This window comes from Odontesthes bonariensis, chromosome 23 (genome assembly GCF_027942865.1).
Source record: "Odontesthes bonariensis isolate fOdoBon6 chromosome 23, fOdoBon6.hap1, whole genome shotgun sequence".
NCBI lineage: Eukaryota > Metazoa > Chordata > Actinopteri > Atheriniformes > Atherinopsidae > Odontesthes > Odontesthes bonariensis.
The window spans coordinates 4,466,730-4,479,465 of record NC_134528.1 but is presented as its reverse complement, the minus strand read 5'-3'; the positions used below and the strand labels follow the sequence as shown (position 1 = coordinate 4,479,465).

Genomic DNA, 12,736 nt, shown 5'->3' with positions numbered 1-12,736 from the left:
CTGAACTAACTCTGGTTCTGCCTCAGATTCTGGGTTTATGTTCATGTTGGAACATGTTTCAGTGAATCTCTGCAGCTGTTACCATGGAAACATCTGCAGATATTCACTTTAAAGCTGCTCAGAGCTGAACTAACTCTGGTTCTGCCTCAGATTCTGGGTTTATGTTCATGTTGGAACATGTTTCAGTGAATCTCTGCAGCTGTTACCATGGAAACATCTGCAGATATTCACTTTAAAGCTGCTCAGAGCTGAACTAACTCTGGTTCTGCCTCAGATTCTGGGTTTATGTTCATGTTGGAACAGGTTTCAGTGAATCTCTGCAGCTGTTACCATGGAAACATCTGCAGATATTCACTTTAAAGCTGCTCAGAGCTGAACTAACTCTGGTTCTGCCTCAGATTCTGGGTTTATGTTCATGTTGGAATATGTTTCAGTGAATCCCTGCAGCTGTTTGCTGCTTTAATGGAGAAATATAAAGAAATTAAGCTGATCAGGAGTTTCACATGATACAGTAAACGTGTTAAATGTAACTGAAAGTCTGGTTTGATCAGAGAAACAGTGAGAAGGTTTATGATCGTTGAACTGGGAAATCTGATGCTTGTCTTGAACAGCAAAGAATTTCTCAGACAGGTTTCTGGTGTAAATTATAAGGCTGCCTGTTCAAGGCGACCCATTTGGGGCCTGACGGCACATGCCTGCCAGGGGCCCCGAGGAGGACAACTCGGCCCTTCATGCGTTGGCGTCTTCAAACACGTGCTGCCGGAGGAGAAAACAAAAAGCAGACGAGTGAAAGAGGAGCAGAGCTGAGCCTTGGTGTTTCTCACAGGGCGAACGTGGAGCCTCACACCTGAAGCTGCCAATAACCGATCGCTCCGATCAATACGAGGGCGATACATGAGGGGAGCAGAGCCACTGGCAGCTGGACTGAACTCCACTTTGTCCCATTTAAATCAGAGCTGAACGGTAAGAAATCCTCAGCTTTTACTGACCAATAACTGATTGATCAGAGTGAAAGATTATTCAACCCAGAACTGAAACGTTGTTTCTGCAGGATGAAAACACAAAGAAGATCCAGAAAGTAAAGTGGAACCTGGATGACTTTGAATGGAAGGTGTGAAACTGGACTGCTTCATATGAAAGTTTATTCAGTTCAACATGAGTCACATTTAGATTTGTATTGTTTTCTAATGTATTAGCCATGAATCCAGGAACTGAAATCATCTGACCATCTTCAGCTGGACTCAGAACATTCTGTTGGAACTGCAGGTGAGAAACAACTTAAACGGCGGTGCCTGTCCGGTCCAGCAGGGGGCGCCACAGCACCCAACTCAAACAGTGATTTGAGGACAGAAAAACATTTAATGGTAGTTCAGAGAAGTTGGTTTGATCATTTTAAACCTTTAAAACACGGTTCTGATCCCAGCTGGTCCCTGCTCTAGTCCTGATTCTGGTCCCGGTGTTCTCCTGCTGTGCTGGATCTCAGAACATCTCAGACCACAACCAGGAGCAAAAGGACAAACTGGACCAAACAGTGTGTTCTTGTTTATTTTTGTCCTTGGGGATGTTGATCCACCAGGACCAGGACCAGGATCAGGACCAGGACCAGGAGCAGGAGCAGGACCAGGACAGAACCTCAGATCAGGCTTTCAGTCTGAGTGAAGTCCAGAAATCTTCACACACTGATTCTGGTCCTCTTTGACCCGTCTGGCCCTCTTGATCCTTGTTCCAGCTCTGATTCTGGTTCTGGTTCTGGTCTCGGTTCAGTTCTGTTGTATCTGACCCGGACGTCAATAAACACAAAGCTGCCGGGAAGTGTGGGACATAAATACCGTCCTGTTGGCCCCGTCTCACCAGATGAGCTTCTTTCTGACACCTGAGACCTGGCTGGCTCCTCCCACTGCCCCCGGCTCCTCCCACTGCCCCCGGCCCTGCAGGGGTGGCAGGCTGGGTCTGTTCCTGCAATGGTTGAACATGTTGATGCTGCGTTTATGACGAACATCGGTGGACCGGGAGCTGGCTGATCCGGGAGCTGACCCGGGAGCTGACCCGGGGGTCTGGGGGCTCAGTAACCATTGGTGGTTGATGATTGAGGGTCAGCCGGTCACTTATTGACCGAAGCAGCTTTAAACTCTGCAGATGCAGAATGAGGCCAGTGGGACCCTACTAGCTCTGACTGCTGTTTTCTGACTCTTCTCTGCTTGAGGCTCAGCTCCACCTTCAGGCTCAGCTCCACCCTGCCCATCACACCTGCTGTGGAGCCGTTTACATCGACCGAAGCCTCATCTGTCAGGACCGCAGCAGAACCGGAAACGCAGCCCGGCTCGGGGGGTCCGGCTGCAGAGATGGCTGATGTGAAGCGGCAGAGTGTTGTGGTGTCTCCTCCAGATGGGGGGTGGGGATGGGTGATCGTCGGCTGCTGCTTCATGGTGACAGTGTGCACACGTGCGGTGACCAGGTAACTAACTAACTAACTAACTAACTAACTAACACACACACACACAGAAAGGATGCCTCTCATGATACCTGCCCTGGACTGATGAAGAGTTATCCGAGGACAAAAACCTGCACAGAGTTGTGTAAAAGAGGCTGAAAAGAGTTCACGTAACAGCGAGTCGTTAGGTTGTGTGTGTGTGTGTGTGTGTGTGTGAGAACAGGTCAGGCAGGTTAGAACAGAAAAAATCCAGCAGCAGATCACCACAGAGCCACTGCAAGCACAAACATATTCTGTGAACAATTAGAGACGTTTTCCAGCATTGTACCAACGTCACTGTCACACATCAACCAAGTTTTCCAACCAGGATGTAATAATTCACCTCGGAGAAACCTACTTTCCAGAGATGTCTGAACAGGGGGATCTTCACAAAGATAGGCAGACACACACATTCCCAGCCCGTTTACAGATAATTTACCTGACAGCAGAATCACCCGGCGGTGCAGTAAAAGTAAAAATTGTTTCAGGCTGAGATTTTCAGATTACTGAGTCATGAAACACATTTTAAACTTGGATTCTATGCGGTGGGACTGGTTTTAGTGGGAATGTTACACAGACCTTCATTTGTTTCCGTCGGCTGAAACCTGATCCACCAGAAACAAGTTTTAGGCCCTTTTCCCATGTCAGCTGCAGCTCATCGGCACGAAGAAAGACTCCTCGTTAGCTCCTTCTTTATAGATTATAGGTCCCATCTGGAGGGGTAGTATGTCCCATCTGAAGGGGTCATAGGTCCCATCTGAAGGGGTAGTATGTCCCATCTGAAGGGGTTATAGGTCCCATCTGAAGGGGTCACAGGTCCCACCTGGAGAGGTCATAGGTCCCACCTGAAGGGGTCACAGGTCCCACCTGGAGAGGTCACAGGTCCCACCTGGAGGGGTCACAGGTCCCATCTGGAGGGGTCGTATGTCCCATCTGAAAGGGTCATTTGTCCCATCTGAAGGGGTCATAGGTCCCATCTGAAGGGGTCGTAGGTCCCATCTGGAGGGGTCATATGTCCCATCTGGAGGAGTCGTAGGTCCCACCTGGAGGGGTCATAGTTCCCATCTGGAGGGGTCATAGGTCCCATCTGAAGGTGTCGTAGGTCCCACCTGGAGGGGTCATAGTTCCCATCTGGAGGGGTCATAGGTCCCATCTGAAGGTGTCGTAGGTCCCACCTGGAGGGGTCATAGGTCCCATCTGAAGGTGTCGTAGGTCCCACCTGGAGGGGTCATAGGTCCCACCTGGAGGGGTCACAGGTCCCATCTGGAGGGGTCGTAGGTCCCACCTGGAGGGGTCATAGGTCCCACCTGGAGGGGTCACAGGTCCCATCTGAAGGTGTCGTAGGTCCCACCTGGAGGGGTCATAGGTCCCACCTGGAGGGGTTGTATGTCCCATCTGAAAGGGTCATAGGTCCCATCTGGAGGGGTCGTATGTCCCATCTGAAAGGGTCATAGGTCCCATCTGAAGGGGTCGTATGTCCCATCTGAAGGGGTCATATGTCCCATCTGAAGGGGTCGTAAGTCCCATCTGAAGGGGTCATATGTCCCATCTGGAGGGGTCATAGGTCCCATCTGGAGGAGTCGTAAGTCCCATCTGAAGGTGTCGTAGGTCCCACCTGGAGGGGTCATATGTCCCATCTGGAGGGGTCATAGGTCCCATCTGAAGGTGTCGTAGGTCCCACCTGGAGGGGTCATAAGTCCCACCTGGAGGGGTCATAGGTCCCATCTGGAGGGGTCGTATGTCCCATCTGAAAGGGTCATAGGTCCCATCTGGAGGGGTCGTATGTCCCATCTGAAGGGGTCGCAGGTCCCATCTGGAGGAGTCGTATGTCCCATCTGAAAGGGTCATAGGTCCCATCTGAAGGTGTCGTAGGTCCCACCTGGAGGGGTCATAAGTCCCACCTGGAGGGGTCATAGGTCCCATCTGGAGGGGTCGTATGTCCCATCTGAAGGGGTCGCAGGTCCCATCTGGAGGAGTCGTATGTCCCATCTGAAAGGGTCATAGGTCCCATCTGGAGGGGTCGCAGGTCCCATCTGGAGGGGTCATAGGTCCCATCTGGAGGGGTCGTATGTCCCATCTGAAGGGGTCGCAGGTCCCATCTGGAGGGGTCATAGTTCCCATCTGGAGGGGTCATAGGTCCCATCTGGAGGGGTCATAGGTCCCATCTGGAGGAGTCGTAGGTCCCATCTGGAGGGGTTCTATGTCCCATCTGACCTGGGAACACCTCGGGATCCCCCAGGAGGAGCTGGAGAGGGGGGCTGGATTTCCCTCCTTGACCAAAATGGATGGGTGTCTTTGAGGTTGTTTAGTGTCTTCTGTTTGTTGATCGGTGATCTTACAGGTGGTGTTAGCTTTGCTCAGAGCTAGGCTAGCTGCTTGGCTTTGTTCTCAGCTGCTATGCTAACACTGTGTTCCTTCCAGCTGTCTTTGAACATATTCAGAGGCTTAATTTATCTGCTCAGTGTATAACTCCTCATCATTTCCCTCCGTTCAGTGTCGCTGCGTTTCCATCCATATGTGCTCAAACTTTAACAAAGATCTGACTAAATTAAATGTGTTTGTATGAAATGTTTCAAAATGATGAACAAGCGTTATCAAGCAAACGGTGAAGAAAGTAACGTCACATTTAGGGATACACCGAGTTTTCCACCTCTCCCAGGATTAACATTTTAAAACGTGTTCTTTCCATTTCAGTAATGCTGCAGCGTGTTAGAGGGTTTAGAAATGAGTGAAAACCTTCTGCCAATAGATGACTGCAGACGTTACACACCTGAACTTCGAAGCAGTGAAAATCAGCCATGACCTCTTGAAGAATCAGCGGATTAATAATTATGATCACGTTTGTTTGACTTCAGGCTGGTTTTCGGGAGAAATATGTAACTTTTTAAAGAGCTTCCTGCTCATCATAGAGCATTCCAGTAAACCCGTTAACCTCTCTGTGAAACATTAAGTGAAGCTCTGACAACACCAGGTGGTCTCTTACATCACAGCAGCTCAGTGGAGTGAAGCCTGATTTATGCTTCAGGCGCAAAGCCTCTGACGCTCGGGCGCAGAGCCTCTGCGAGCGTCAAAATCTTGACCACTCCCCCACGCAGAGGCTCTGCGCGCGTTGTCGTGCACCTCAGAAAAATCCTGACTACACGTCGGACGCACGCAGACCACCAACGGAAGTGCGCAGACAAAAGCGGCTGTGATTGGTCCTCGGTGTGCCTTTCCGGTTGTCTGTGTGGCTTCCTCCTTTGCATTTTCGCCAACTCCAATAAAAGAAGCTATTCTTCTTCGATGTCGAGCAACTCCAGATCCATATCTTGCATACACTTTTTTTTTTTTGAAAGATAAACACTTCCGCCGGCGCCGCCGAAAGTTCTCGTCACCGCCCACCGAAATTCTCGTGAGGGGAAACTGCTGTGCGTCCCTAGAAATTCCAGACCGAGGTTGCAGAACCATAACATGAAAAGTGGTTCGCGACCAGAGCAAAGCAACACGTCAAGACGATAGACGCAGAACTATAATCCGCCCTTGAGGCCCCGCGGTGCATTCAGGAGCCCTTTGTTACGTAGCAAACATCCAAACATGAACTATTGCTGATTCACTCCGTGCTCTGTGACGGTCGGCTAACTTCACACAGAGTTTGCTGCTGTTAGTCTTGTGCAACATGGCCTGACAATCTGATATTTATCAGATTTTGACGACGTGGACGACGACTTTGAGTACGATGGAGTGAATGAGCTGTGCTGATGACGTCATCCCAGTAGGCGTGTGTGTAGAAAGCTTCCTATGAGCCCCCCAATAACAACAACACGGCAGCTCTGAGCTAACTGCAATAGTACGCGTTCATTCAGTCTTAAAGTATTGGTGAAATAAAGACAGATAATTCCTTATTTAGAGGCTGTATTGTCTGCCCTGTTCTCTCCGTTATATGGATATAAGACGATCTCCAGCGATCTAAATATCTTCGTAAGGACGCCGACTTTCACCAAACTGTTATCGGTGAGGAGATGAAGGTATTTCATGCCAGAAATAAGGTCCACGTTTAAAAAAAACAAACTTCCCCTTTAACTTTCTTAACTATTCTTCTGAGGCTCCAGCTCGCAGCGACAGTTAGCTTTAGAAAAATTTAGAAACATGTCTCAACTTGAGTTCTGGTGGAGATCTCAGAGCTGCCAAGAGATTGTAAAACTGCTTCTGTTTGGGCCCGTTTCGTTTGAGGTTAAACTCAGATACAGGCCGCCACGCCGTGACCTCACGTTGTCTCTGCCGCCATCAGCTCACCTGGACACTCAGTTTGTTCAGCAGAACCAGTGAACATTGGACCGGGACACCTGCCTGACCTGCTCATTGTGGTGACTCTGACTCAGACCCTCCTCTGTTTCTGCAGGTGCATCTCCATCTTCTTTGTGGAGTTTCAGGCCGACTTTGGGGCGGACTACTCCGCCACCGCCTGGATCCACAGCCTGGTGGACTGCACCACCATGCTCTGCGGTCAGTACGCCTCCGTCCACTAACACCACCCGCCAGTTTTACATGAAAGTAGCTGAAGTGGTGTGTGTGTGCAGCTCCTGTCGGCAGCCTGGTGGGGAACCGCTGGTCCTGCAGGTTGGCGGTGATGTTGGGTGGCGTCCTGTCGTCCTGCGGCCTCCTGCTCAGCTCCTTCTCCACCAGCCTGGAGCTGCTCTACATCAGTTTGGGCGTCCTCACAGGTCAGGACGCAGCCATGTCTTCACTGTGTGAAGGTGTTTCGTAGCTCACCTGAAGTATTGACCCCGTGTAGACTCCGCAGGTCTGGGCTTCGCCCTCTCTTACACCCCGGCCATCGCTCTGGTGGGCTGTTACTTCCGGCAGAGGAGGGCGCTGGCGTACGGCATCGCCATGTCGGGCAGTGGCATCGGAACATTCGTGTTGGCTCCGGCCGTGCAGCTGCTCATCGAGCTGTACTCGTGGAGGGGAGCCCTGCTCGTCCTCAGCGCCTTCGTTGCCAACCTCTGCGTCTGCGGTGCGCTGCTGCGACCAATCACAGTACAGGGGGAGGAGACGGAAGATACGGGGGAGGAGTCACGTGCTGAGAAGCAGTGCTGTATGTCATTTTTTATTTTAATCATACTATTTTACTCAGCTGATCCGAGCCACGTGCTCAGGTTGCAGAGTTGATGGCTTGATTCCCGGTGCCTTGCACCTGAACGACCTCTAACCAACTAACCGTTCACACCTGAGCAGTGACAAACTCACCTGTTTGTTCTGTTGCAGGTGACATCTCATCGCAAGATGCCGAACTCACCGTGAAACTCTCCGAAGATTCCAAAGGCAGCCTTTTGTCAGCGCCGCCATCTTTACTGCCCCTGCCCCCGTCCCTAGGAAACCCCACCCCCAGGCTGAACAGGAGGGGCCTCGGTTCCTGTTTCCTGTCCTATGAGGAGTACCGCTTCCTGCTGCGGCCAGACTTCCTGGGTCTGGCCGTGTCCTTCCTGTTCCTGGCTAGTGGCTGCAGCCTTCCCTTCGTCTACCTCGTGCCGTACGCTCTGAGCGTCGGCGTCAGCCACCAGCACGCCGCCTTCCTCATGTCCATCCTGGGAGTCGTCGACATCGTGGGGAACATCACCTTCGGCTGGCTGACGGACAGAAAGTATGAGCCACTAATCTGGTTGTGAACAGTTTATTCTGTGCCATGTATGAAGAGAATACTTGAGAGACTTAATAAAAATCTAAAGTGGGCTGGTATGAAAATTAAACCTACTAAGTCTGAAAGTATCTCAATAAGTAGAGGGAAATTAAGTGATAGAAAGTTTGTAATAGATGAAGAAAGCATTCCAATAATTAGGGAAAAGGCAGTAAAGAGTTTAGGCAGGTGGTACCAGGCAGACATGAATGATGGAGAGCAGGCAGTGCAGTTTGGGAAAGATGTTGCTGAGGGACTGGATAGAATAGATAAATCAGAGCTTCCAGGAAAGTTGAAGCTGTGGTGTCTGCAGTTTGGATTGTTTCCTAGGTTGATGTGGCCACTGTCTGTGTATGAGATTCCAATATCTGTTGTAGAAAAAATAGAAAGATTAGTTAGTTTTTATATTAGGAAGTGGCAAGGTGTTCCTAGATGCTTAAGTACTGTGGCACTGTATAGGAAAGGCATACTCCAGCTCCCAGTATCTAGTCTACTAGAAAAACTGCGTTCAAGTATTTAAAACATTACAACAATACATGCCCAGTAATATTGTTGTAATGTTTTAAATACTTGAACGCAGTTTTTCTATAGAAGAATAATTGTTTTGTATATGTGATTATCGTCCATCGACTCTTTTGGGCTTTCACATACGCGAGCGTACAACTAACCGGTGAGTTACATGCTGTTTATAAAGTTGTTTTGTAACGTCCCCATGCCAGTAATGTGAGAACCATGCATATGGTTTTGATGGTAAGGCTTGTGACTTTATTGTCGGATGGTTTATAAAGTGGTGTGACGTTTCTGCAGTGTGCAAGTTGTTGTTTTACGTGGAAGGGTTAGCACTTGCCCCTAGCCACTACGTATTTGTGTAGCATTACAGGCTGCGCAAACAGCGCAATCGCAGCACAGGGAGCGCCGATTTGCACCAGCCTGTGTCCTACTGTCAGTATTTGACAACCTCTAGCAATGGGATTGCGCTTCAAATGCCCCGGAGTTCTCCTTTAAGTGGAGGGTGGGGCCCATGTGAGGCTGTTGAAACCAGGCGGCCATTTTGGGTGAGTTGGCTTGGAGTGAGTTGTATGGATTTGTCTTTGCTGGCATTTTTAGTGATTATAGGACTGTTTAGATGAGTTTGTCTGCTGAATCTGCTAGTGTGTCTTGTCCTGCCTCCTCCTCTGACACCCTCTATACTTTCAATACCCCCTACCCAAACCAGGGTTTGAAACCCATTCCTACTTATCTTTACCTCTTTTATTTCTACCCCCTACCTGAACCAGGGTTTGCATCCCCACCCCGCTGTGACTGGTGGGCAGTTGGTGAGAGGCTGGGGTAGCTTGTGGTTATGTAAAGAAAAGATGGTTGTTGTGATGTGAGGAGCAGCAATGGCTGGCATTAGGGGGGTGACTCTGGGACGCCAGTGATCACTCTCTAGCCTCCTGGAGGTGTCGTGGGCCCAACTAGAGGAAACACTGATGAAAGGAGGTTCCCACCTGATGACCCCAATGACATGTTGGTCAGCACTGCTCACTGATCTATATTGTAGGGAATTACCAGTCGCAGCTACCAGGCAGCATGAACTTAGGTCCAGGTTTTGAAGATTTGCGTGTTACATCGCAGGAGGTTCTGTCATTGGTTCGGTTTGAATTTATTAGACGTGGCGTAGTCCAGCCTAGAGGTGATTAAAGTTTAATGCTGATCCAACTCTGGATCCAGGCTCCGTTCTACTCAGCCTTCATGGTGTGCTCAGTGTTACAGCGGCTGATGACCAGTATGTAACTCGGTGGGGATTGGAGGGTGGGTAAAGAGAGAAACCTGTAAATTTAAAGGGGGGGTGCTCATTTCTGTTTGGTGCAAAGAACCTCCGGAAGTGTGGAAAGCTCTGTGGGAACAGGCCGAGGCGGGACAGAAACACGATATCCATCGTTACAGATTAGTCTGACCTGCATTTAATGAGGACAGAGCACAAAGAGTCACAGCTTATGGCTGCCACTAACACACCTACCTGATGAAAAGCAAACCGGGAATAGTTTCTGTACTTAGCCGTTTAGAGTTTCCAGATGTTTGTCGTGGCACCTGGTTCAGGATGAAATATCTGAGCGTCGCCGCATGCTGAGTTTAGGAGCTGAAGTGTGAGAGGACGTCAATGATCGGAGTTCATGTTCCAGAGAAAATCAGTTCAGATCCGAGGTCAGAGGTCAAACTTTCAACTCTTCCAGGTGGACATGAAACCGGATAGTAGCAGATGAAGCTCGTTTGTATGCTACGAACAGCTGTTTGCTCCAGACTCAGTTTTCTGCTAACTGTGCCCTTCTGCCCGTCTCTCAGGTGTTTGAAGCCGCGCCGTCTAGCCTGTTACGTCTTCTCCGTGGCCATGGAGGGTCTCTGCTGCCTCTTTGCGCCACTGCTTTCATCCTTCATGCTCCTCGTGCCGTTCGCCGTTCTCTACGGTTACTTTGATGGTGCCTACGTGGCTCTGATCCCCGTGGTGACGTCGGACGTGGTGGGATCTCCATACCTGTCCTCGGCGCTGGGCGTGGTCTACTTCCTGCACGCCATCCCCTACCTGGTCAGCCCACCTATTGGAGGTGAGAGGAACAGAAATGCCGTTCCAGCCATAATCATTAAGATTCCGACTGGAATGTTAAGAATAAAATTTCATATAGTCATCTTTATGCCTGATGACACCACTGTGACATCACTTTTCTTCTTCTTCTCCTGCAGGCTGGCTGGTTGATGTCACAGGAAGTTACACAGCCACCTTCTTCCTCAGCGGCGCCGCCCTTCTGGCCAGTGCGCTTGTCCTCACCACCGTTGCCGTGATTTGCCGCTGCCGCAGAAAACTGTCCCAAGCCCCTCCCCCACAGCCTGTCTGACCAATCAGACTGCTTTAGCTCGGCTAAAGACACTCAGGACATCACCGCTGAGTTGAAGCGGAAACAGCCAATCAAATTCACCGATGCAGCATTCAAATCTTCAGAGGACGATAATTTAAAGTCAACAGGAGACTCCCAGCCGCCGGCCTGTAAAGTGGAACCTTGCCTTGGTCACATGACCCCAACAGGACTGTAAAGAGGACTCAAGACAAGCTAACACAGAAACAGACAAACCAAATGTCAAACTTGTTGTATGGAGACAGTTTAAGGACAAAATAATCGGCTGAATCAGGGTCATCGAACAGTTCTGCAGACTTCATGTGCACGATGTAGCCGATGTGCACAGCAGAGCAGCTAACTGGCATCAGTCCACATGCAGTTTGATGCACAGCTGATGATGTGGTGGTTTAATGTGGACTCTGAGCTGCACTTTGTTATTTTAGAGAATGTTTGTGTGTGCATTTGGCAGACGCTTTGGGGTGGTACCTTTTGATTTGAACCCAGGTCACCTCCACACTATCCAACCCCTTCACTCTAAAAACTGTAGAACACAAAGAGTGAAGTTTCTGATCAAACCTTCACTCTTTGCTAATGTTTTCTCCAGAAAAGGACTCAAGCTTTTCTTAAAGTAAGCCCCCAGGTTCAGGTGAGAGTGTTAGATCAAAGTCTGACCTGATATTAAGTTCAGATCATGTTATCAATGAGGATCAATCATACATCTTATCACAGTATAAATTCTTTGGTTGACAGGCAGCTTTTCTCTCACCCTCAGGGGATTCACAGAGAGTTGATGTAAAGCTGCACACTGAAATATTGTTTTTAATAATGAGCTGAATCAGAGTTCAGTAAATTTTGCTTTTTAGGTGTGTCACAGAAAAGTAAAACGCACAAGAATCAGATTAAAGACGGGAGGGATTTTTGTCTTTTGCACCTGCAGAGAATTTAATGTTTAAAAATGTTTGTGTAGAAAATTGAATAAACTTTAATATCTCAAGCCTAATTTATTTTTCATTTATAGCAGTTGGTGCTTGTGTTGGAGGAGTAATGTTTAGTTTAGAAAGGGAAGCTTTCTAAATGGAACAGACCTCTATGCAGTTAAAAGGGTTCCGAATAACAGGCCCTGTGGTGCGCCTGTAAGGTTCAAACCCTTCGGTGTGCTGGAAGGTTTGAACCCTACGGCCTGACTGAAAGGTTCGAACAATTCGTGTGCACGAGGGCACCGTCACAGTGTCAGTGGTGGATGGTAATGTGGGAATCAGCAGTCTGAAGGCAACAGATGATCGTGAAGATGTTAATTAAAAAAAGAAAAAAAAAAAAAAAAAAAAAAAAAAACAGACAACGCAGCTGAGCCAGAAACAATGAACTATAAAAAAAAATAATAAAATAACCTGAAAAAAACCAGAGACATGAGAAACAAAACCTCAGAGGACTGATGAGAAGTCACAGCAGCAGAGTTCAAACTAAAAATCAACTAAGAACACACAACAGAGAGTAAATCACAGAAATAAGATATAAATAAAGCAGAAATCCAAAGAACAAAGTTCCCACACCTCTGGGAAACAACTGTCCACATGTTTGACTTCTTTAAGAACCAGTTGATTATCTCCGCTTCTGCATTTGCACTGATGAGTCAAAATCCAAACACATGCAAATTTAACACAAACTGAAGAATAAAACCGTCACAAAGCAGAATTTACTGCAGGAGCCCAACGCTCCAAACAGAACCAAGCCTAACACTTC

The 12,736-nt window shown here is 48.7% G+C and overlaps 1 protein-coding gene across 2 annotated transcripts; it reads left to right on the top strand.

Annotated features, from left to right (window-relative positions):
* Positions 1–1,989: 1,989 nt before the first annotated feature.
* Positions 1,990–11,976, top strand: LOC142373761 (monocarboxylate transporter 12-B-like). Of its 2 annotated transcripts, none has more exons than XM_075457136.1 (7): positions 1,990–2,455; positions 6,849–6,952; positions 7,027–7,170; positions 7,251–7,544; positions 7,715–8,090; positions 10,449–10,708; positions 10,845–11,976. In XM_075457136.1, the coding sequence occupies exons 1-7, from the start codon at positions 2,343–2,345 to the stop codon at positions 10,994–10,996; spliced, it is 1,443 nt and encodes a 480-aa protein (XP_075313251.1). In that variant the 5' UTR covers positions 1,990–2,342; the 3' UTR covers positions 10,997–11,976. The 2 variants fall into 2 exon arrangements, with proteins under 2 accessions (XP_075313251.1, XP_075313250.1); XM_075457135.1 differs by having other exon boundaries at positions 7,242–7,544.
* Positions 11,977–12,736: the final 760 nt, after the last annotated feature.